This window comes from Bradysia coprophila, unplaced genomic scaffold (assembly GCF_014529535.1).
Source record: "Bradysia coprophila strain Holo2 unplaced genomic scaffold, BU_Bcop_v1 contig_50, whole genome shotgun sequence".
In the NCBI taxonomy this organism is placed as follows: Eukaryota; Metazoa; Arthropoda; class Insecta; order Diptera; family Sciaridae; genus Bradysia; species Bradysia coprophila.
The window spans coordinates 1,667,839-1,694,698 of NW_023503751.1; the positions used below are offsets into that span (position 1 = coordinate 1,667,839).

Sequence of the window (26,860 nt, forward strand, 5' to 3'; positions counted from 1 at the left end):
TTGTGATCGTATGCGACAAATACGAAACGTGACCTCTGTCTTTGTTTGCATGATGTGTGTTTCCAGCAGAGTGTCGTATTGAAAATAAGCTTCAACAGTCCAAAATAATTTCCATTGCGTCGATCGCCAATGTGATTAATTTTGCCCCCAAAGGGAAGACCACGAGATGCTAGAAACTGTATGACGCTAACAACTCGTTCCAAAGTTTTTGTCCAGTAGCTGGCTTCTTTAGTCAACTGAGAACAGGCATCAGGCTACCCCCGATGATCGTTTTGTAAATACTTTAGCAGCTGAATAGTGTGATGTTGTCATGTGTTTCTATCAAATTTATATGTTTCCAGTCATCAAAGCCCTTTCCAACAATCAGTCCGTTCCGTTTCTCACCGAACAGTTGACAACATACGCAAAACATCTTGCCCAATGTCTCCGAGTAGTAGATCCACCATCTTCCAGCTGCATTTAAAATAGTAACTCGAACCGAAAAGGTGAATTTTTGATTCTACTAAAATACTAGTCGAGACCGTAGGCGGAGTGTGAACACATCGTGTGCCTAAAAATCCGTCTTTATATATTTGCAAACATTAGATGCCTCTGTCGCATAAAACGTTGTTTTCTACTGGATGCAAAGTACTTTATTAGGCTCACGATGTGTTTTACACATCTAGAGCCTAATAATGCTGAAAACAAACGAGGCATTGAAAACGTGTTTTGGTCCTAGTTTTCATTGACAGATGCAGAAGTCGCAATTTGGAATAGAAAAGTTCTAACTTCATTTGACAGTTTCGAAAATTTCGTCATGAAAAATAGGACCAAAACACGTTTTCAATGCCTCGTTTGTTTTGAGCATAAAGTACTTTGCACCTCGATTGCATAAATAACTATTTCGTCACTGAGTTGAAAATTGTACTATTGTACTATGTTTCATGTTTTCATTTTCGCAGATACCGAGGACGATGAGGATGATGAAGACCATGAGGACGAAGGTTTCGAAGAAGAAATTATGATTAATGACTTTGATGAAAGTTGTAATTTCAATAGAAATAACGAAAAGCATCGACATGCCGACTTTTTTAAAAGAAACGATGCTATTTTGAAAGGAAAAGCTGCCACCTCCGACGCTACTTCAAAAAGAAAAACTACAAACTCCAAAGCCATTGGCACAAAAAGAGTGAAGTTATTTTGAATAAATACATTAATCAAGTAGATATAAATCAAAATTCTCAGTAAAATCATTTTAAAATTCGTTTCGCAATAAAATTTGAGTTTTTATAAACTTTTTGTTTTATGAAAATCCACGAAGAACTAGCTTTAATGCATGTCCCCTCCGGAAAATTAACATTACATGGATGTATGCCCCCCTCGGTGGGGTTGAACAAAACTTCAATAGAGTCGCGACACCACCTCCGAGTTTTCTTCATGTACTTATTGAGGGACTCGAGTACTATATAAGGAACCACATTTAGGTCGCGGATTTATCCAGCCGTTCGGAGAACCGGCACTCATGGCCGTGCGGGACCGACGAGTCAATTTGAATACTGTTTGTTATCGCAACGGATAGAGGGACTAAATCTAAGCTAATTCGTGTTAATATGGCTTCCATCGACAGCCTGACCACGTAGCCACAGCCAGCTAAAGTCGAAATTTTAAAATCGTGATATGTCCAAGATAAAGAGAATTTGAAACTCTTTGAATGGCAATATTGGTAGAGGATTCCATGCTCTATTAAACGCCGAGAATGGTTTTTACAAAATTTGTATTAATTGTACAATATTTAAAAAAAATATTTTCACCATCCTCGGCAAAACTTGGACTCATCTGTAGTACACAGGTTGACCCTGTCTGCAACAAAACAATATCTGCCAGCAGTCTAATGTTTAAAACGATACCACACTTGCCGTACCAGCCCCACAACAAATATCTGTTAAGACATTTTGTTTGCAGCAAGGTCACTCTACCACGAAATCTACAATTTATTATCTATCTTCAAGTGCCCGTTCCTTCAGGATGAGTAGAATTGTAATCCATTCTTCATAAATAAGTGGTATAAGTTATTTGAAGCAATTCCTAACTGCAAATACATCGCAGAATACGGAAAAAAACATCTAACGATGAAGACTTTGGTGAAAATAAAGACGCTAGTGGTTCGACCGGCAAAGACGAGGGTAAAGATACAGATTGTGGCGGTTTCGAAAAGACAGGTATTGTTGGTAGCATCGTTATTCCTAAACAAAATGAGCTAAATGAAGTCGTACCGGAACTCGTAATTAACGTTGAAGCAGCCTCTATCAATGCTCTTGGCGGGCTGTCCCCGATTTCGTCTTCTAAAGGTTTGTCAGAGTAGCTAAATGGTGTTCTTTTGTGCTTCTAAGCAATTATTTTAATTACAGAGATCAAGACAGAATCCGACTACTTTTCGAACCAACTAAAAGTTGGTGATTACATTCAACTGTATGTTGTTGATTTAGAAACCAGCCAAACACAAACAAAAGTAGCGAAAGTAACCAGTATGACTGAGAACAACGTCGATGCATATTTCTTGGAGAAATCGACGTTAGAAAACGTACAAAGACGAAATATTTTTATCGGAAAGTGGAATAGTGCGGATTCTAGTGGGGGAGAGCTATGCTTTTCCGGTAAAAAAACGTTTTGCTGCACATCTTTCAAAATTTGCTCAAAATTTCAGGTTTCGAAATGTTTTCAGGGAAAAAGCCGTTCGAGTGTGGATATTGTAAGAAAGCTTTCAGTCAACGTAACCACTTGAGCAAACATCAAGCTGTTTTAAATCATTTTTTTGATACCAACATCGAAAGTTGATACTTTCGCCATCGAAATCCGGAGAAAGAAAGAATACATAAAGCGAAAGTCAATATACATAATGCGAAAGTCGACTACATAATATAATAGTCGACTCTTGTCAATAAGTGTACTGCGATCAAAATTGAAATAAAGCGTGCGCCAGTGCTCTTATTGAAATTAACATACGAAGTTGATACTTTGTGTTGCTGAATGATTTGTTATTTATTTGTTAATTTTTGTGTGTGTTGTTGTTGTGACGGCTAAATAATTAAATTTTTGATATACCAGGGGTCTGCCGCCCCCTGGACCCCCGCATTTTCTGGCTAAATGCCTTCATATTTCAACATTTTGTTCTGTTGTTTGCGATACGTATCAACTTTCGAGGTTGGTATCAAAAAAATAGTATGAACGACTCGGGGCAAAAGTAAAAAAATTCAACCTGTGCGATTGAGGCCCTTGCCTACGGCGCGGGCATCAACTCTCGCACACGATTGATTTTTTTTACTTTCGCCCCTTGTCATTTAATGTACTATTGCCTACGTATCTCCAACTTCAGACAAAATGTACCCAACGGAATTTGATGCAAGTCGATCGGAGCTGGAAGTTCATGATTCCATCCGAAGTGGTCATACCAACCACGTACCCTACCCGAGGGTTTGTATCGGTACCACGGGAGCTGGAAGCCCCCCGAGAACCAGAGAAACTCTCGGTATCGGGCCCAGCGACGGTTGAGGAGCCTATCCTTGGCTGAAACGTGGTGGCTGTAGATTGCGATTTATGCGCTGGGGTACTGCTCTCGGTGGAAGTGCAGTAAGGGTTGAGATGGGCTCTGGCCTCACCTTTGGTAATGTTGGTGCATGAACACCGGCATATAAAGGTAGTTCTACGCGCTGATTGAGCGGTAATCTCGATCAAATCCTTTTTGGAAAGGAAGAGCTGTTAAGCTTACGGCAGGTAGGCTCTCTAATCTAAAGATATGTTATTCAGACATAATGTATAAAAACCATCGAATGCCTGCTCCGACAATTTAGAAAACGGTTTTTGTTGGCAATTTGCCGAAACATATATCGAATGGAATTTTGCAAAAAGACCTAATTGTAGTATTTCGAACTTACGGCAACTTGGATCAAGATAACACATTCAGCAAATTACGTTTGCACGGTATACCCTTTACACTTCAGGTCGATCAAAAGTGCCTTTCGATAGAGAAAAAAGGAGTAAAGTTGCATGAGATTTCTGTAGTAATTTTTTGTGGACACATTCTGTTTCGCTTGCTTATAAAATACAAATTTTAATTCCATGACCATCGCCAATGTGATGCGGATGCGTTCGCAAAAGTGTTTTCATTTTACGTAGGAAATCGGTTACCGCAGAGACGAGGCTAAGACCTACTATCGTGGGACAAAAAAAAGAGAACGCCAACGAGGGAAGATACCACAATGAGTGGGGAGTTTCCCTGTCAATGGCAATAAATGTATACGTGGAGAAGGGAATAGGTAAAGGAAGTTTAGTATTTTTTGTCATTTTAGTTTTTTTCGTACATATATATAGGATCAGGCAAGACCGTAGCCTAATAAAACCTTAGCCTATTCTCAACATAAACGAATCAAATTTTATTCAAATCTTTCTTCACCTGCGGTTCGCCTAAAACTGATTAACAATTCTCGTCTCTCTATGCAACTGTTCATCATGACAAAGGGATATCGAATGAATCATTGACCTGTACCGATTACTCAGTACCTGTCGACTGGTAGAGGGCAGTACAATAAAGTCATGAATGTACTACATGTGAAATGGTAAAGCGTGCGCGTGTTGTAGTTGTAGTACGAGTGAGATCAGCTTAAACAGCTAAAGCCTTTGTTGAATGTTTGATTCCATTTTTGAATAGAAGCGGTTTCACCTAATTCATATGAAACAAATATCTCTGTAACTGACTTCTGACTTGCGTACTTCTATGAGATTTGATTCGATTGTAGCAATACAGGAGAACAAAAGTGAATATCGTCAGGTATTTTGATTTAGGACTCATTGTGGATTCCAAATGATTCCACACAAAATGTGTTTAACAAAAGAGGACCTAGATTAATTTCATTTCAGCTGGCGATCGCGTGCCTACCAAAAATTCCGAATATGAAATATTAGTCCTTTATTGGTTAAACAAATTTTGTGTGGAATCATTTGAAATCCAAAACTAGTCCCAAATCAGTAAACCTAACGGTATTCACTTTTCTTCTACTGTATTTTAATTTTGTTATTCAGCCGGCTGAGCCGGCTAGCCGCCATAAATATCATACTAGCCGGCCGCCGAAGGGTGTCGGCTAAGTTTTAGCCGCCAACTGTCGATCGGCTGAACGGCGCAGTGCTCTACTTGTGTAAACATATTTATGGTTAGAAGTTGATTGAAATTTTACAAATGAAGGACAAACTCACCATAGGACAGAATTTCAACGTAGTGTATGTACGTACGCCAATCCAATCCAATGCGGCCGATCATACATAAGAGAAACGTCTCGATGCCTATTTGAACGCTGCTCACATCATGAAAACAATGTAAAACATAGCTAACGCCGACCCGTACGAAACACCTATTCGTATCAAAAGCCTTTCATGTGAAACTCTTCATTTCTCTTACTTCATTTTCTTCTCTGAAAAACTATTCTTCCTTTTAAATCACTTACATTATCCACTCTTTGCCTTGTTATCATATACAAATAAATTGCCGGAGGCAATATAGACAGCCCCATACGAAGTCAAATTTCATAAAATCTTATTTAAACAGCTATATACCTATATTTACCTATATTTCACTATAAATAAACATTTCACAGAGGAATATGCTATTATATAGCTCTATATGTCTGTATATAGCTCAACATAGCTGTATATAGGTATATATAGATGTCCATATATGGAATGCCTGAAACACCACACACACATAACCAATTACTTCTCTGTTAACAGAAACTCTATTAGTACCATTTTCCCCAAGATATTTCAATTTTACTAAAATCCAATATGGCCGCCGGCAGCCATTTTGTTAGGAGACCGGAAATAGTGACGTCGCTTTACATTCGTTAATACTTTTCAAACAAAAAAAAAAAATCATGAAATTCGGTCAAAATTTACTCGAGTAGCCAGATAAGAGGTCACTCCAAGAGACCTAGCTCACGCTCCGGAGAAAATAATTTCATAAACTTTTCCCTGATTGGTATGGTCAATACCTATCTAATAAAGCTAAAACAGGCGAAATATGTTCAAATGTGGCCGCCCTGTGCCTGTTTCACACCAAGGGGTCTAACTCACGAGTCGGTCATCCGATTTCCAAAAACCTTTTTTTTTGTCAAATGGTATTGTAAATACCTTTTATTTGACGTATCACTTGCAAGTGTAACGTTTAAATGTCCGGAGATATCTTCGAAAAACCGTAAAGCACTTATTGGGCCACAGCTCGGGAGGGGTCGATCCAAAATCACTCATCTTCGAACTTAGTTTTTTGACATAACCAAACGGGAAAAAAAAGAATTTTCAAAATCGGATGCGTTTTACTCAAGTTATCGTGCAGACAGACGGACAGACAGACAGACAGACGGACATTTTTTTTCACTGATTTGGCATCTCTAGACAACCACAATAGGTTTCCCCTTACTCAGGGAGTCCAATTCGACGTGTTACAAACTTATGCGTAAACCTATAAGACCCCAGTACTTCGTACGGGTCTAAAAATGCGTTAAGAAAGCCCAAGCAAACAGCGCTGGTTGCGCACGTCCATCAAACGAAACGCCAATTCGACTTTACCCCAGCACAAGTGATCAAAAACGTACACACTAAAGATTCAGGAAGATTCATTCTAAACGAAGGGAAGACAGTGAACTTTAAAAAAGACGCCAAACACATCTTACCGCTAATCTACAATTTTATCAATAAATAAAGAAGAATGAACGGCAAAAAACTGCAGGCAGAGAAATGATAATAGATGGCACTGCGCCGGCCCAGCCTGATAGAATGCGTACGACGACAGGTGAATGTCAAATTTACTTTACGTTTATATCGACATCAGCGTCTCATCATAGAGTGTTATGATGAAAGAGAAGAAGATATTTTGACAAATACCCCAAGGCAAATTATAATAACTAGTCGTCGGTTTTCTCGTTCTGATCATAACAGTCTATAGTCGAAATTCTTTTGCCAGTTACAAAATAAATTTGGCGCTCTTCAACGAATGTTAAGAATATTCGAAAGTTTTGCGATTGATAACTTTCACAAAACTGAACAACAGCTCCAACTAATGTCAAACTACGTTCACATTCATTTTAGAGCTGCGTTCTTTTCGATCACTTGAAACTTGACATTTCAATTGCCACGAAAGTGAACCAGTGCAAATATAGCCTCAGTATACTTCTGAGCGTCATTCAGTTCATACACACATTGAAGCTGCAAAGAAGACAGTTTGGAATTGGGACTCATTAGGAAAAACAGTGTGCCGCTTAAAGTTAAACAAACAAACGGTTGTTAGAAGTATTTTGCTTTACGGTCCGCAATCTTCGAAACTGCTTCTACAATGGGAGGACTTGATGGAAAGAAAGAAAATGGCAAGAAGCGTTCCAGAAATGATGTTACATCGAACGCTCACTCAATCGAAAAACGACGCCGGACTGATCAAATCAATGGAACTCTTTTGGACTTGAACGACGATTGTCTGCTGGCTGTTTTTAAGAAGCTAAACCGAACCGACCTATGTCATGTGCAAAATGTGAACACACGCTTTGTCCCACTGGCCGAAAGTGCATTTAAATGGATCCTGAAAAGGAAACCAGATTGGACTCAGTTTAACATGGAATTATCAAGAGCAGATAGGAGGCGCATATTGTACAAATTTGGTCACTTATTCGGAACGATTAGCATTTGGTACAAAATTGATGCGGACATGGTGCAGCGATTGACGCAAGTCACAAGCATAAATCTGGTACGTGTAAGTGTTGATTCCAAACTGATCCGTACGATTCATTCACCTAATCACTTAATGATACTTAACGTAGTTGACTGCAAATTTGTTGTTGGCAGTGATGATGGCGTGAACACGTCACGAAAGTCGTCAAAAAATCGTGGCCGAAAATATTCGCCATTGCAAGAACTTACATTCTACGATAAGTTGCCACCAACAAAAATGTTTAGTGAGTTTCTTCAATACAATGAACAATTAGTGTGTCTCGGTGTACCGATGCATATGCCGGACGATTACATTCCTGCTATTCTAAAGCATGCCAAACAGTTAACCGAATTGAACTTATTTATTGAACGGAATTCCGTGAGCATTGAAATGCGGAACATGTTGAACAATTTGAAAAACTTAAGGAAAATGATTGTACTTGGTTGTGCGTCGGTGGTGGTTATGAATGCAGACATACTAGTAGAAGCCATAAAACAGAGTGCTCCTCAACTAACTCACTTGCAGTTAAGAGACATATATTTCAAACGATCAACCCTTGAAAGCATTTCGGAGATGAAAAACCTCCAACATGTGACATTGACGGGGACGTTGCATTGTGAGAAAACTGAGATCGTATCGTTGGTGGCATCATTACCGCATCTCATCGAACTAACACTTTCATTTAAAAATTATTTGTTGCCCAATTGTAAAAGTCAAGATGTCAACTTTAATGTACTGAAAGAAATGGTTGAAGGAGGTAAGCAACTCAGTCTTATTTGTCTTCTGAATGTCAGCGAAATTCGGATTAATGAGAATGGGTATGAAGAGCTGCTCGAGGTGCTCAAAAAAGGCAACCGAAAAAAGAAACTTTCAATCGCAATCGAAGGATGTAGATCAACAACGAGATTCAATGTACCGATGCATCTTCAAAGGACCAATGAGAAGTGTTTGGCAATTGACTATGGTGTGGACAAACAATGCCTTTGTAATTCTGGCTGATTTTAAATTTAATAAAATTTGTTTGTTCATTTTCATACATTTTGGAGTTTCTATTCTTGTATATAAAATGTAAAAAAAAACAGTCTCGCAGTAGGGAAAAATCTCCGAGTGTATTATCGTCGGGGACGATAATATCGTTTCCTGAACGATAATATCGTTACTGTGACGTTGGTGGCTGTTTATTAACCAAACTAACTTATAACTGCAAATTATTTGAAAACACAGTACAGCAGGCCTCATAAAATTATATTTTACAACAGTATCAGTCTGTTATTTCGGTATCCGGTGTCGCTCAATTGAAGGAAAACTGAAAGTTGAATAGGGAATTGCATTTGCAAGAATGATGATGACTAGCATGCAAGCTTATGCTACAATTACCATATAAAAACATGAAGACGACCTGTAACTGGTACACAGCATTCAGGACACTTCTGAATTAAGTTGTCACGTCCCAGGTGAGCTTCGAAACACTCAGAACAATATTTAAAATGCAAATCAGGTGCAGGTGACACATTTCACAATTTTCATAGTCAGCCGACGACGTTTCGTTCCTATCATTTTATCTGTCTTCAACATCTTCGTCGTCGGTCTTATTTTCGGTATTGATATCCGTTTCGTATATTTCGACACATTTGTCAAAAAAAATTATCTCGCGACTTTCAAATTGCTTTTGAATCGGCAAAATTTGTTCATTTTTCTCTCTGTTGCTTATCTTTTGTGTATTGGAACAATTGCGTGCCTTCTTTAAAAATGATGTGATTTAATGAATTCTTCCACCCGAAGCAAACACAAAAACTTATAGAAACATCCATGAGCCGGAATTTTGAAATTGATGGTCGAATTATACGACTCCATGGGGTGCTCAACATAGATGGAAATAGATTGCGGTCCTTCGCGTTCAAACCATTGTTCCTCGATATATTAAAAAAAAAAACTGGGTGAACTTGCCTTCATTCAAGTAATTCTTCTTTTATTAATTTGAAAGCGGCTCGGATGTTATCAGCTCTCATTAAGGGAAATGACGTTAGTGCTTTTTGAATTTTCCGCCGTTTTTGTTCGACTGAGAATTGCCCTCTTTTGCACAGAGGTGGCACCTGCTGACTAATGTTTTAGCTGGTTTAGCTGGTTTATCTGCTGTCTTTAAGTATAGTTTCCTTTTAAAAAGAGCGCTCCGTTTTGCCTCCGTCTACATGACAGTTGTAAAATAGAACAAAAGAACTGTCACGCAAACGGAGTGGAAATTGAATTTATTTCAATTTTTTACTCCATTTACGTGACAGTTCCTTTTACGGTGAGGCTAAAATTTTTTAAATAAATGTGTGTTTAACCCGTAGGAGCTTTTTCCTACGGTTATCCTTTTATCGAATAAAAAGACTAAGATGTTTTATTTTAATTATAAACTTTACTTTATTAACTGATTCTTTCACAAGAACTCTCCTGTTTGACTACCGTTCAAACTCTCCTGTTTGAATACTTCTCAAACTCTTCTGTTTGAATACTTCTCAAACTCTCCTCAAACTCTGATCTTATCCATTGAATGGATACAGTATTTATACTAATTCTAAACAAAGAACTTATTGTTATAATTACAATCACTTATAATTATCGTGGGAAGTATTTTTACGCTTGATTCACATAGTAATAAAGCAATGCACCGGATGTGACGTTCATCCTTTTCCATAATTTGGTTAATACATTTATACCGAAAACTATCCGGAATAAATGTTTCCAAAAAAGACAATTTATTATAAACATTTCCAAGAAATGAATACCATAAATCATTTAACATCTTTTTACCACATATTTCGCTTAATGCATCTCATATTACACGTTAATGATTGCAATGTTTACATTCGCGCATATAATTGTTCATAATGTCGCGTATATGATTCAAGTATAACAATTCTATCGACTGAACTGTTAATGCATTGCGCATGCGCGAGCATGAAGATGCGCGCGCATATTGTAATTATTATATGTGATCTAATTGAATAGAAATTTTACATAATTTTATATCATTATCATTGCAAGCATTAACATACTCCCGACCGTTGAATATTTAATTCAACAAATAAGTTCTAGGATTACAATAATATGTAAGAATTAACTTGCTCCTGACCGTTGCGTATTCTATTTCCACTCAAATTTTCAATTTTTTAGCATGAAAAATTTAAATAGGCAAGTACACACAATGGAAAAATCATAAGCTGCCTTTCAAGTAATTAATACATACGTATACAATGCAATGAAAACAACAAAAGTTTCCTTAAGAAATGCACACACATGCACACAGTTAGTAGTTAATTCAAAAAATAAAATTTAGGTCAGTTATCCATAACATACATATGACTATGCACTAAAAGTGACATTTAATGATTCGTCTTTTGGAATTTTCTCTATATTAGTCACTGGAACTGTTTCTATTGTGAAACTTTGCTGTTTTCTTACTTTGAGCATCCAGTAAATAAATAGACTAATGAAAACAATAAGCAAAATTACAATAACATATACCATTGTGTAGTGGTGAATGTCATGGACGCTGATAGTAGGGAATGTCTGCATTTGTTGTTTCTGATTGTGAATTGCCTTTTCCAATATCGCCATCTGTTCGTCCAATTGCATTGTTTCATGTGTAGGTTCGTTTGATGAATTGGGTTTTATTTCGATGAGAATATCGGAAATATTTAGCTTAGGGATGACAATATGAAGTTCTCCGTAATCAACATCATTTTCCGAAGTAATTTCGTAGTTCGCTGCTTGTAGTACACATTGAGGATCCAATCGAACAATGCCCGCTCCTTCCGCGTAACACGTTGTCGCTTTATTACCGCATATGATATTGAAGGTTGTCCTGGTTTTTGTTGTAAACAAGAACGTATTTGGCGTATGCAGCTTAGACCATATTTGATCTCCAAGCACTGGAATTAATGCACATCTTGGAGAAATAGCCTTTGTCGTGTGGGTAAATATAGCCATTTCACATTCCGCTGAACCATTGTAGATATTATACAGCATATGTTTTTGCTCGCATATAATAATGTTGTCAACAAACGCCTTGCATGCTGCATTCTCATTATGAGAAATCATATAATATTTGTCTTGACGATTATTAATGCAAATATATTGCGCCGTTGTGTGGATAATGCGCATTGCATTTTTGTCATTTCGAAAAGGAACTGGTATTATATGGTGCATGTCATAAAATTCTCTTTCAATCAATGGAATTGTTAATTTTATGATGAGATTTCGTTTGCCCATGCTTACTTCCGCATTCATTATGCTATACAAATGTACCAAATTAGTTTGTACATCATTTCCAGGTATCATCAAATTTCTTTTGATTTCGCCTGACATTTTTTCCAAATGTTGCATCAACTGTTGTGGGGTAATCAGTATGGTTGAAATATGTCCATGACGAACATGAGTAATTACGTCAATAATAGCATTAATTCTTTCGCGATGGTTTTCAATTAGCGACAAGGCTTGAATTGATAGTGAATCAAAATGCGAATTTTCTATTGTAACGTTCCTTAATTCCAACACTTCGTTGTGAACTAATGTGTATTGCTTTGACACATTCACTTCATCACGCTTGATTATATTTTGTGTTATGTCTTGAATTGTTGTCTGATCAGCAATTAACTTCATTGCATTTTGATAAGTTCCGTTCAAATATTCGACTTGCTTCTGGATCAATTCACTGTCATCATGGTCCATAACTCCAGTAGTTAGTTTCAAAGCACTTCCGAAAATATTTACCCAGCCTCGTTTGCTTCGTTTATTCACTTTTTCTGATAGTGATAATTGTATATCACTATTGGACCCAGCCCGCCGTTTTCTCATCCTGCGCTGATGAGAAAACTGTCTAATCAACTCACTTTGTTCTTCCAATATTTTCACTTGCTGTCGAAATTGCTTTCGTGTGATATTGCAAAGCTTCGGGGGTTTTATCTTGCTGCAAATGGTGTCCAACTGGTCCAACATAGTTGTTATTTCGGATGCCTGTGACCATAGTTGATCTAGACTGAGTACGCATATGATGTTCCATTTATCATGAGTTAAAGCCATTCTGCCCACTGGTTCGAAATACAGTCCTGGATTATGATCGAATGATTTGTATTGGCACTGTTCAGCCTTTGCTCTGCCAAGGAAAGCGAGAAAGACGAATGCTACAGTTGCCACTGAACATATTGTGGTGTTGATTTTTGATCTGGTTCTTCGCGCAATCGGCTCTTCTGGCTGCTTGACGATTACTGGAGGCTCCCGACCATTTGACACTCTCAATAATTTGCCTTGTGGTTTAGCGATTGCAGAAACTTCCTCAATAGTAGTCTCTGCATTAGCAACTTCTATTTCGGAAGACTGCTCAGTTGTTTCCTTAGATTCCTCGATAGATGGTATGACGCTAGGTTGAGCTGGATTTTGTATGTGCTGGCTTGAGGAAGCTAACGTATCTGGCTCGTCATTAACCTCAAGTGGCAATGGACAAATACGATGTATTGCTCTTCGTACCAAATGGGTTGAAGCGGTCATGTTTGCTATTCGTTTTTTGTTGGTAGCTATGTCCGGAATTCTGACCACACTGGTTATTAATTCGACAACTCGTACTTTACCATTTTCATCACAAAAAACTTTTGTGACTCTGCCCATTCGCCATTTTAATGGAGCCATGTTATCTTCTTTTAAGATGACTAATGTTCCAACTTTAATGTTGTTGCATTCCTGCCTCCATTTGGCCTTGCTTTGTAATTCCGCCAAGTATTCCGTGGACCATCGCCGCCAAAATTCCTTTCGCATTTCCATCATTTTGTACCAAATTTTTGTTTTGGGACCATTTGAGATGTTTCGGTCCTCTAGACCTGTCAGTGGTCCTCCAATTAAGAAATGCCCAGCTGTTAATGGCTGTAAATCGTCGAGATTGTTGGACATCGGTGTTAACGGCCTGGAATTCAGAATTGCTTCAATTTCGGCTGTGATTGTTCCCAGTTGATCATAAGTGAGTCTGGCAGAATGTAAAATTTTTCGCAAATGCCACTTAGCTGATTTGACAGCAGCTTCTGCTAATCCGTTAAAATGTGGACTTCTTGCCGGACAAAATTTCCATTCAATTTGATGATCCTGACAATATTCGTACAATTTTTTCTGGTTTTTTGTGTCCGAAAACACATTTTTTAGCTCCATCAGCTGGTTATGAGTTCCTTTGAAGTTAGTAGCATTGTCTGACACGATTGCGTTTGGTAATCCCCTTCGTGCGACAAATCGTTTCAAACAGCAAATGAACCCGTCTATGGACAAGTCTATTGCGGCTTCCATATGAACTGCTTTTGTCGTGAAGCACACAAAGATGCAAATATATCCTTTAGTTACTCGTTTTCCACGAATGGTGCTATGAATTTCAACCGGTCCTGCGAAATCTACGCTTACGTTGTAGAACGCTCGTGCTATAGTTGTCCTAGATTTAGGCAGATCTCCCATGATTTGCTCCATCATTTTTGGCTTCGATTTTACACAGAGGACACAATTTTTCACGACCTCTTGCGCCAATTGCTTGCCTTGCTCTGGCCAGTATTTTTGCCTAGCTATCGCTAAGAGTGCTTGTGGTCCGGCGTGCATATTTTCACGATGTAGCTGCTCCAATATTAATCTTGTCACATAATGTTTCCTTGGTAGTAATACTGGATGTCGCTGATCGAATGAAATTTCGGCTGTTCGTAATCTTCCACCGACTCGTATTAGACCGTCTGCGTCTAAGATGGGTGAAAAGTTAGAAAATCGACTTTTCAAATGTTTTCCTTTGCTTAGCAGATCCAATTCTTCAGCAAAACAGGTTTTTTGGACGTGTTTAAGTATTACGCACATTGCTGCTTTTAATTCCGTTACCGACAATATTTCATTTGATTGTTCTCGTTCGCCATTGTTTTTTCTCAGCATTCTCAGCGCGTACGCCACAATTCGTTGAAGGACTCGAATAGAATTTCTATGGTTGATCCTGTCTATGAAATTGGCTTCTGGTACTGAAGCTGTTAGCACCGTTTTAATTTGCTTTTCTTCAGTGATTTCTCTGATGAATGAGGCTTTCATTTCTGGCCAATCTTCTTTTTCTTGTTTTAAGAATTCTGGTCCTTCCCACCATAGCTTGGATTCCAACAGTTTTTCAGGTGTCATTCCACGTGATACTAAATCTGCTGGGTTAGACTTCGTATTGATATATCTCCAATTTTCCGGCTGAGTTTTCCTTTTTATTTCAGCTACTCTGTTGGCGACAAATGTGCGGTAGGTTCCATCTGATAACACCCATGATAAGACAACTTCCGAGTCCGTCCAGTAAGTAGTGCTAGATATATTCAGTTGCAACGTTTGCTCAACCTTTTTTGCTAATTCCACGTTTAGTAGCGCTGGCACACAATTCCAGCCTTGGCAATGTTGTTTGCACTATCGGGACAACTCTGCTTTTAGAACAGACCAAGCTGACTAGCCGTTCTCCGTCTGAATTTACCGACCGGAGATAAGCAACACTTCCATATGCTTTTTCACTTGCGTCCGAGAATAAATGCAGTTGTATATCTGACGGATTATCCACTAATATGCGCCTGGGTAGTTTCACCTTATTTAACTTTTTTAGTTGGTTTCGATACTGCTCCCATTTGCTATTCATATGCATTGGTACTGCTGCATCCCATTGCAATTTTAATTTGCATATCTCTTGCAAGAATATTTTTGCCATCACGACTACCGGATTTACGAAGCCAAGTGGGTCAAATAATTGTGATAGTTCCGATTAAGACTGTCCGCTTTGTGACTTTGTTATGCTCTTTTGGAACGTACGAAAGCATAAAAATGTCGTCTTTGGGAATCCATTTTACTCCCAATGCCTTCGTTTCTGTTTTTTCTGCATTGATCTCCAGGCTTACTTCTCGCTTCTTTGCTGGTATTGTTTCCAATAACATTGGATGATTGGAGCACCATTTATGTAGTTCAAAATGTCCACTTTTGCACATCTGTATTAATTGCTCTTGTAGCACTAGCGCTTGTTCCACATTTTCGGCTCCAGTCATAACATCGTCAACGTTAAAATCTGATTTTGCTATTTTTGCGGCTTCAGGATAGACGTTCTTGTGCTCTTCTGCCAATGTTTGAAGTGCTTTTATTGCCAAATAAGAAGAACATGTTAGCCCATATGTCAATGTTTTTAGTTTATAAAATCCCAATGGTTGGTCTGGTTGTTCTCGCCAAATAATCATCTGCCATTTTTGGTGACTTTCAGTCACTTCTACTTGGCGATACATTTTTGTAATGTCCGCTGAAAACACTATCGCGTGTTTTCTGAAACGAACTAATATGGAAAATAATCGTCTTGAAGCATTGGACCATTAGCCAGTATTTCATTCAGTGAAATATTCGTTGTAGTTTTTGCCGATCCATCGAAAATACTCTAAATTTCGTTGTGCTGCTGGATGGGTTCCTAACGGCATGATGAGGTATGAAATAATTCTCATCAGTTATATTTTCCAACTGTACTCGTTCCATGTGCCCAAGGTTTTCGTATTCTCGTAGAAAAGTAACGTATTCCTCTTTTAGCTCCGGATCCTTTTGGAATCGTCTTTCCAAGAACAGGAATCGCCTTATGGCCATATTTTTCGAGTTGCCCAGCATTGATGGTTCTTTTATGAATTGCAAATTCACAATAAATTTTCCATTGTCACTATCTCTCATAGTAGTTTTGTCGAAATATTCCTCACAATTTACTTCGCGATCAGTCATTGGTTTCTTGACCTTGTAGCGTTCTTCCAATTGCCAGAATTTTTCAATTTGTTTTTCGAGCTGAGTTTCATTTACCATTCCCACGAAAGCTTCCTGCTGTTGTAGGCCCAGCACTTTTCCAGTTACTACCCAACCGAACACCGTATTTTGCAAATCTGGTAAGGATTTTCCAATCTCGATTTGTCCAATGGAAATTAGTTTGAAGAAAAGCTCTCCACCAATGATGATGTCAATTGCTGCTGGTATGTTGAATTTAGGGTCAGCTAAGTTGATATTTTTGGAATTTTCCATCTGCTTGTGTTTACTTCGTTCAATGGTTGACACGTGCTGACCTCCTTTAGGACGAACGCTTCTAGATTCGCCTCGAATCCAGATGCTATTGATTTAATAACAAAACTTGCTCGTTTTGTTGATTCCACTTGCGATGATCCTACTCCATTGATTTTCAAGCTTGAGTGGCTTGATTTTGCTTTAATTTTGCTGCATAACTTCTGTGTTATGATATTTATTTGGGAACCAGAGTCCAATAATGCTCTGGCTTGACACGGTTGTCCATTTGACCCAATGACGTTAATTATTGCCGGTTGCCAAGAACACATGATCAAGATGCTCATTTTTAGTTGTTGTTCCCAATAATGACGTAGCCATTTTCTCCGAATGCATTAGAGTGTGGTGTTTTCTGTTGCACTTGGTACAACTATTTTTTTGTTTACAATCTCGTATTTCGTGCCCTTTTACTAGGCAATTCCAGCACATCTTCCAATTCCTCAATTTTTCCATTTTGCCTTTTAGGTTTAGTGCAGCAAATACTGGACATTTCGATATGTAGTGGGGTTCTTTGCAATCACATTTCTTGTTGGCATTAAAGATGTTTGGGGACGCGCTTGGAGTGGCAACCAATGACGTTTTTTGGTTAGGTGTATCCTGGCTTTTAAATTCCCGGAAACTTATTTTCTTTGCAGGCTTCTTGTTGCCTTTCTCTTCGTTTGAAGATTCCACCGTTAAAATGCTGATACGTTGCTTCAAAAATTCCAGTAATTCTTTGTAACCACGCAATTTGGGTGGACCATCAATTTTGTTTTGGAAATGACCCATAGTTATGCTGTCGATTCTTTCTTCTACTATGTAGTAGAACAACATGTCAGTATCCTCATTCCAAGGTATTCCCATGTTGGAGATCAATGAAATGGATTCACTGATTTCATCTGTGATGTTTTTCATTGATTCGACGACGTATCTTTCCATTTTTGGCCCAGACTTTAGTTTTCTCATTAGCTGCACCATTATCAAGTGACAATTTTCATATCTGTCATTGAGCGTTTTCCAAGCGATAGCGTAACTGGCATTTTCTATTGGTAACGCTGAAAGTAATCTTAAAGGTTCACCTTTTAATTGCCCTTTCAAGTATGCCAATTTTTCGCAGTCATCCAATTGCTGCTGCCCGCCAATCATACGTTGGAATAACTCCTTGAATGATTTATATTTGACGTATTCCCCGGAAAATAGAGGAACATTTAATTTCGGTAATTTCGCCGATGATTGCCAGTTAGCTGGATTGGAAGGTTTCGAGGCTTCGTACTTCTCAATAATTCTTGTCATTTCATCTGTCATATCGAAGAAATCGTGTATGTTACAGCTTGGACTGCTAATTATGTCGCACTGCACTTCTATAATTCTCGAATAGCTTTTAATGATATTTGCCAACGTTCTGGCTTGATCAAAATTTCGCTGTTTCCGTAATCGTTCCTACCGACTCGATGACCGGTCTGCGTCTAAATGGGTAAATAAGAAAATGCGACTTTTCAAATTTGTCTTTGCTTAGCGAATCCAATCTTCAGCAAACAGGTTTTTGACGTGTAAGTATTACGCACATTGCTGGCTTTTTTCCGCTACCGACAATATTTCATTTGATTAGTTCTCGTCGCATCATTTTTTTCTCAGCATTCCACGCGACTGCCACAATTCGTTGAAGACTCGCTATATAGAATTTAATGCTATGTACCTTCTATCTTAAATGGCTTTCTGTACTGAAGCCTGTTACACACCGTTAATTCTTTCTTCATGATTTCTCTGATGAAAGGCTCATCTGGCCAATCTCTTTCTTTTGTTTAAAGAATTCGGTCCTCCCCACCAATAGTTGGATTCCAACAGATTTTTCAGGTGTCATCATCCGTGATACTAATCTGCTGGTTAGACTTTCGTTATGATATATCCCAATTTTCCGGCTGAGTTTTCCTTTTTTTCAGCTACTCCTGTTGCGACAAATGTGCTAGTTCCCATCGATAACCCATATAAGACAACTCTCGACGTTCCAGTAGATAGTGCTAAGATATATCAGCTTGCAACGTTTCTCACCATTTTATGCTAATCTCACCTTTAGTAACGTGCACACAAAATTCCACCTTGGCACATGCTGTTGTATGCACTATCGGACAATCTGCTTAGTAACAACCACAGACTGACTACCGTTCTCCGTCGATTACCGGACCGAGATAAGCAAGCACGTTCCATATCTTTTCTCATTGCGTGCCGCAAATAAATCAGTTGATTCGACGGATTATCCACTAATATCCCTGGGTAAGTTTTCACCTTATTTAACATTTTTAGTGTTTCGATCTGCTCCATTTGCTATTCATCATGCTATTGGTACTACGCTGCACCCATTGCAATTAATTTGATATCCTTGCAACCATATTTTGGCCGATCAACGACTACGGATTAGCGAAGCCAAGTGGCGTCAAATAATTTATAGTTTCCGATACAGACTGTCCGCTTTGTACTTGTGATTTATTGCTCTTTGAACGTACGAGAAGCATAAAAATGTCGTCTTGGGAATCCAATTTTACTCCCAATGCCTTCGTTTCTGTTTTCTGCATTGATCCCAGCTACTTCCGCTCACTTGCGGATGTTTCCAATAACGAATTGGATGATTGGACACCATTTATGTAGTTCAAAATGTCCCCAGCTTTTGCAGAATTCTCTTTCAATCAATGGAATTGTTAATTTTATGATGAGATTTCGTTTGCCCATGCTTACTTCCGCATTCATTATGCTATACAAATGTACCAAATTAGTTTGTACATCATTTCCAGGTATCATCAAATTTCTTTTGATTTCGCCTGACATTTTTTCCAAATGTTGCATCAACTGTTGTGGGTAATCAGTATGGTTGAAATATGTCCATGACGAACTTGAGTAATTACGTCAATAATAGCATTAATTCTTTCGCGATGGTTTTCAATTAGCGACAAGGCTTGAATTGATAGTGAATCAAAATGCGAATTTTCTATTGTAACGTTCCTTAATTCCAACACTTCGTTGTGAACTATGTGTATTGCTTTGACACATTCACTTCATCACGCTTGATTATATTGTGTTATGTCTTGAATTGTTGTCTGATCAGCAATTAACTTCATTGCATTTTGATAAGTTCCGTTCAAATATTCGACTTGCTTCTGGATCAATTCACTGTCATCATGGTCCATAACTCCAGTAGTTAGTTTCAAAGCACTTCCGAAAATATTTACCCAGCCTCGTTTGCTTCGTTTATTCACTTTTTCTGATAGTGATAATTGTATATCACTATTGGACCCAGCCCGCCGTTTTCTCATCCTGCGCTGATGAGAAAACTGTCTAATCAACTCACTTTGTTCTTCCAATATTTTCACTTGCTGTCGAAATTGCTTTCGTGTGATATTGCAAAGCTTCGGGGGTTTTATCTTGCTGCAAATGGTGTCCAACTGGTCCAACATAGTTGTTATTTCGGGATGCCTGTGACCATAGTTGATCTAGACTGAGTACGCATATGATGTTCCATTTATCATGAGTTAAAGCCATTCTGCCCACTGGTTCGAAATACAGTCCTGGATTATGATCGAATGATTTGTATTGGCACTGTTCAGCCTTTGCTCTGCCAAGGAAAGCGAGAAAGACGAATGCTACAGTTGCCACTGAACATATTGTGGTGTTGATTTTTGATCTGGTTCTTCGCGCAATCGGCTCTTCTGGCTGCTTGACGATTACTGGAGGCTCCCGACCATTTGACACTCTCAATAATTTGCCTTGTGGTTTAGCGATTGCAGAAACTTCCTCAATAGTAGTCTCTGCATTAGCAACTTCTATTTCGGAAGACTGCTCAGTTGTTTCCTTAGATTCCTCGATAGATGGTATGACGCTAGGTTGAGCTGGATTTTGTATGTGCTGGCTTGAGGAAGCTAACGTATCTGGCTCGTCATTAACCTCAAGTGCAATGGACAAATACGATGTATTGCTCTTCGTACCAAATGGTTGAAGCGGTCATGTTTGCTATTCGTTTTTTGTTGGTAGCTATGTCCGGAATTCTGACCACACTGGTTATTAATTCGACAACTCGTACTTTACCATTTTCATCACAAAAAACTTTTGTGACTCTGCCCATTCGCCATTTTAATGGAGCCATGTTATCTTCTTTTAAGATGACTAATGTTCCAACTTTAATGTTGTTGCATTCCTGCCTCCATTTGGCCTTGCTTTGTAATTCCGCCAAGTATTCCGTGGACCATCGCCGCCAAAATTCCTTTCGCATTTCCATCATTTTGTACCAAATTTTTGTTTTGGGACCATTTGAGATGTTTCGGTCCTCTAGACCTGTCAGTGGTCCTCCAATTAAGAAATGCCCAGCTGTTAATGGCTGTAAATCGTCGAGATTGTTGGACATCGGTGTTAACGGCCTGGAATTCAGAATTGCTTCAATTTCGGCTGTGATTGTTCCCAGTTGATCATAAGTGAGTCTGGCAGAATGTAAAATTTTTCGCAAATGCCACTTAGCTGATTTGACAGCAGCTTCTGCTAATCCGTTAAAATGTGGACTTCTTGCCGGACAAAATTTCCATTCAATTTGATGATCCTGACAATATTCGTACAATTTTTTCTGGTTTTTTGTGTCCGAAAACACATTTTTTAGCTCCATCAGCTGGTTATGAGTTCCTTTGAAGTTAGTAGCATTGTCTGACACGATTGCGTTTGGTAATCCCCTTCGTGCGACAAATCGTTTCAAACAGCAAATGAACCCGTCTATGGACAAGTCTATTGCGGCTTCCATATGAACTGCTTTTGTCGTGAAGCACACAAAGATGCAAATATATCCTTTAGTTACTCGTTTTCCACGAATGGTGCTATGAATTTCAACCGGTCCTGCGAAATCTACGCTTACGTTGTAGAACGCTCGTGCTATAGTTGTCCTAGATTTAGGCAGATCTCCCATGATTTGCTCCATCATTTTTGGCTTCGATTTTACACAGAGGACACAATTTTTCACGACCTCTTGCGCCAATTGCTTGCCTTGCTCTGGCCAGTATTTTTGCCTAGCTATCGCTAAGAGTGCTTGTGGTCCGGCGTGCATATTTTCACGATGTAGCTGCTCCAATATTAATCTTGTCACATAATGTTTCCTTGGTAGTAATACTGGATGTCGCTGATCGAATGAAATTTCGGCTGTTCGTAATCTTCCACCGACTCGTATTAGACCGTCTGCGTCTAAGATGGGTGAAAAGTTAGAAAATCGACTTTTCAAATGTTTTCCTTTGCTTAGCAGATCCAATTCTTCAGCAAAACAGGTTTTTTGGACGTGTTTAAGTATTACGCACATTGCTGCTTTTAATTCCGTTACCGACAATATTTCATTTGATTGTTCTCGTTCGCCATTGTTTTTTCTCAGCATTCTCAGCGCGTACGCCACAATTCGTTGAAGGACTCGAATAGAATTTCTATGGTTGATCCTGTCTATGAAATTGGCTTCTGGTACTGAAGCTGTTAGCACCGTTTTAATTTGCTTTTCTTCAGTGATTTCTCTGATGAATGAGGCTTTCATTTCTGGCCAATCTTCTTTTTCTTGTTTTAAGAATTCTGGTCCTTCCCACCATAGCTTGGATTCCAACAGTTTTTCAGGTGTCATTCCACGTGATACTAAATCTGCTGGGTTAGACTTCGTATTGATATATCTCCAATTTTCCGGCTGAGTTTTCCTTTTTATTTCAGCTACTCTGTTGGCGACAAATGTGCGGTAGGTTCCATCTGATAACACCCATGATAAGACAACTTCCGAGTCCGTCCAGTAAGTAGTGCTAGATATATTCAGTTGCAACGTTTGCTCAACCTTTTTTGCTAATTCCACGTTTAGTAGCGCTGCACACAATTCCAGCCTTGGCAATGTTGTTTGCACTATCGGGACAACTCTGCTTTTAGAACAGACCAAGCTGACTAGCCGTTCTCCGTCTGAATTTACCGACCGGAGATAAGCAACACTTCCATATGCTTTTTCACTTGCGTCCGAGAATAAATGCAGTTGTATATCTGACGGATTATCCACTAATATGCGCCTGGGTAGTTTCACCTTATTTAACTTTTTTAGTTGGTTTCGATACTGCTCCCATTTGCTATTCATATGCATTGGTACTGCTGCATCCCATTGCAATTTTAATTTGCATATCTCTTGCAAGAATATTTTTGCCATCACGACTACCGGATTTACGAAGCCAAGTGGGTCAAATAATTGTGATAGTTCCGATAAGACTGTCCGCTTTGTGACTTTGTTATGCTCTTTTGGAACGTACGAAAGCATAAAAATGTCGTCTTTGGGAATCCATTTTACTCCCAATGCCTTCGTTTCTGTTTTTTCTGCATTGATCTCCAGGCTTACTTCTCGCTTCTTTGCTGGTATTGTTTCCAATAACATTGGATGATTGGAGCACCATTTATGTAGTTCAAAATGTCCACTTTTGCACATCTGTATTAATTGCTCTTGTAGCACTAGCGCTTGTTCCACATTTTCGGCTCCAGTCATAACATCGTCAACGTTAAAATCTGATTTTGCTATTTTTGCGGCTTCAGGATAGACGTTCTTGTGCTCTTCTGCCAATGTTTGAAGTGCTTTTATTGCCAAATAAGAAGAACATGTTAGCCCATATGTCAATGTTTTTAGTTTATAAAATCCCAATGGTTGGTCTGGTTGTTCTCGCCAAATAATCATCTGCCATTTTTGGTGACTTTCAGTCACTTCTACTTGGCGATACATTTTTGTAATGTCCGCTGAAAACACTATCGCGTGTTTTCTGAAACGAACTAATATGGAAAATAAGTCGTCTTGAAGCATTGGACCATTAGCCAGTATTTCATTCAGTGAAATATTCGTTGTAGTTTTTGCCGATCCATCGAAAACTACTCTAAATTTCGTTGTGCTGCTGGATGGGTTCCTAACGGCATGATGAGGTATGAAATAATTCTCATCAGTTATATTTTCCAACTGTACTCGTTCCATGTGCCCAAGGTTTTCGTATTCTCGTAGAAAAGTAACGTATTCCTCTTTTAGCTCCGGATCCTTTTGGAATCGTCTTTCCAAGAACAGGAATCGCCTTATGGCCATATTTTTCGAGTTGCCCAGCATTGATGGTTCTTTTATGAATTGCAAATTCACAATAAATTTTCCATTGTCACTATCTCTCATAGTAGTTTTGTCGAAATATTCCTCACAATTTACTTCGCGATCAGTCATTGGTTTCTTGACCTTGTAGCGTTCTTCCAATTGCCAGAATTTTTCAATTTGTTTTTCGAGCTGAGTTTCATTTACCATTCCCACGAAAGCTTCCTGCTGTTGTAGGCCCAGCACTTTTCCAGTTACTACCCAACCGAACACCGTATTTTGCAAATCTGGTAAGGATTTTCCAATCTCGATTTGTCCAATGGAAATTAGTTTGAAGAAAAGCTCTCCACCAATGATGATGTCAATTGCTGCTGGTATGTTGAATTTAGGGTCAGCTAAGTTGATATTTTTTGGAATTTTCCATCTGCTTGTGTTTACTTCGTTCAATGGTTGACACGTGCTGACCTCCTTTAGGACGAACGCTTCTAGATTCGCCTCGAATCCAGATGCTATTGATTTAATAACAAAACTTGCTCGTTTTGTTGATTCCACTTGCGATGATCCTACTCCATTGATTTTCAAGCTTGAGTGGCTTGATTTTGCTTTAATTTTGCTGCATAACTTCTGTGTTATGATATTTATTTGGGAACCAGAGTCCAATAATGCTCTGGCTTGACACGGTTGTCCATTTGACCCAATGACGTTAATTATTGCGGTTGCCAAGAACACATGATCAAGATGCTCATTTTTAGTTGTTGTTCCCAATAATGACGTAGCCATTTTCTCCGAATGCATTAGAGTGTGGTGTTTTCTGTTGCACTTGGTACAACTATTTTTTTGTTTACAATCTCGTATTTCGTGCCCTTTTACTAGGCAATTCCAGCACATCTTCCAATTCCTCAATTTTTCCATTTTGCCTTTTAGGTTTAGTGCAGCAAATACTGGACATTTCGATATGTAGTGGGGTTCTTTGCAATCACATTTCTTGTTGGCATTAAAGATGTTTGGGGACGCGCTTGGAGTGGCAACCAATGACGTTTTTTGGTTAGGTGTATCCTGGCTTTTAAATTCCCGGAAACTTATTTTCTTTGCAGGCTTTTTGTTGCCTTTCTCTTCGTTTGAAGATTCCACCGTTAAAATGCTGATACGTTGCTTCAAAAATTCCAGTAATTCTTTGTAACCACGCAATTTGGGTGGACCATCAATTTTGTTTTGGAAATGACCCATAGTTATGCTGTCGATTCTTTCTTCTACTATGTAGTAGAACAACATGTCAGTATCCTCATTCCAAGGTATTCCCATGTTGGAGATCAATGAAATGGATTCACTGATTTCATCTGTGATGTTTTTCATTGATTCGACGACGTATCTTTCCATTTTTGGCCCAGACTTTAGTTTTCTCATTAGCTGCACCATTATCAAGTGACAATTTTCATATCTGTCATTGAGCGTTTTCCAAGCGATAGCGTAACTGGCATTTTCTATTGGCAACGCTGAAAGTAATCTTAAAGGTTCACCTTTTAATTGCCCTTTCAAGTATGCCAATTTTTCGCAGTCATCCAATTGCTGCTGCCCGCCAATCATACGTTGGAATAACTCCTTGAATGATTTATATTTGACGTATTCCCCGGAAAATAGAGGAACATTTAATTTCGGTAATTTCGCCGATGATTGCCAGTTAGCTGGATTGGAAGGTTTCGAGGCTTCGTACTTCTCAATAATTCTTGTCATTTCATCTGTCATATCGAAGAAATCGTGTATGTTACAGCTTGGACTGCTAATTATGTCGCACTGCACTTCTATAATTCTCGAATAGCTTTTAATGATATTTGCCAACGTTCTGGCTTGATCAATATCATTTTCGCTTTCCGCTTTATGCACTGCAATTATGTAATCATTGAGCCGCTGCATTAATAACCCCATTCTGGTTGAGGTAGTATCAGTCGCATTGCTGATATCTTTAGGATTTTTGTTTGCATGCTTAAACAAATTATCCAGGTTTACATGGTCTCCAGTTTTGCCGGTTTTTTGCTCTGGATTTGCTTCTTGTAAATCATGGATTGTTTTTTGCATCAATGCCTTATACTCAGTGAAATACTTTATCGTTTCGTCGTAGTAGTTGGCCTTGAAGTATTGATGTTCGCTGTCCAACAACGCAGTTCTGCACAAAAATTCATTATTATTGTTGAACTCGTTCCGAAGTTCTTCAGCTTCATTAATCAATTGCTTTACATATTCGTAATTTTTCCTCTCAATAGGTAACGAATTGTAGCTTGTTAATTTAGATCGAACCTTGGTTCCGATCGATTTTTGCGCCGTAAGCGCTGCGTCTACTTTAGACATTTTAATTTGACCTTATGTCGATTCCCGGGATTATTTTATTTATTTTAACGCACCGCGTTTTTATTTTTTAATATTTATGACACACCGTGTCGAGTTGTAGTTTGCAAGGCTACTTTCTTTTCTAGTGGGTCTCAGTACTATTTCTATTATAGCTTGGACTCTCACGTTCTGTGACAAACTATGTCAATACGTAGTTTCCAATACTACTGTATTTATTTTAACGCGCCGCGTTATTTTTTAGTTAAGAATTCCCACTTTTACTTTAACAGCCAGTGCCGTTTGTGGATTTTGAATTCAACTTTTTATTTTTTGCAACACACCGTGTCACTTTATTTTTCCTTTAACAGATCGTGCTGTTTGTGGATTACCATAAGCTTTTATTTTTTATAACACACCGCGTTACTTGTTTTTTATTTCAACACACCGTGTTGATTTAAGTGCACTTTTTGCGTAATACCCTTTGTATTACACTTTTATTGTTCAATAAATCAACGGCTGCAGTCCGCGATTTATTTTCCTTCGTTATATTTTCAATTCTTTCTGATACATTTAACTTTTAATTTTTACTCGCGCTCATTTCAAGCGTTCGGGGTCACCAATGTTTAACCCGTAGGAGCTTTTTCCTACGGTTATCCTTT

General features: G+C 38.6%; 1 protein-coding gene across 1 annotated transcript; it reads right to left on the reverse strand.

Moving 5' to 3' along the window:
* Positions 1 to 16,108: 16,108 nt before the first annotated feature.
* On the reverse strand, positions 16,109 to 26,222 carry LOC119082920. Its single transcript, XM_037192576.1, has 3 exons — positions 20,745 to 26,222; positions 20,130 to 20,614; positions 16,109 to 16,859 (listed from the first exon to the last, which is right to left on the reverse strand). The coding sequence occupies exons 1-3, from the start codon at positions 26,220 to 26,222 to the stop codon at positions 16,109 to 16,111; spliced, it is 6,714 nt and encodes a 2,237-aa protein (XP_037048471.1).
* Between the last annotated feature and the right edge of the window lie 638 nt (positions 26,223 to 26,860).

Bases quoted from the DNA above. Each gene is read 5' to 3' on its own strand.
- LOC119082920 (XM_037192576.1), bottom strand. From the start codon at position 26,222: ATGTCTAAAGTAGACGCAGCGCTTACGGCGCAAAAATCGATCGGAACC. The intron at 20,615-20,744 runs GTATTTGTCCAT...ACAACTGAGCAG, and splicing joins GGTACGAAGAGCAATACATC to TCTTCCGAAATAGAAGTTGC. The intron at 16,860-20,129 runs GTGAGTTGATTA...TTAAATCAATAG, and splicing joins GAAAATATTGGAAGAACAAA to CATCTGGATTCGAGGCGAAT.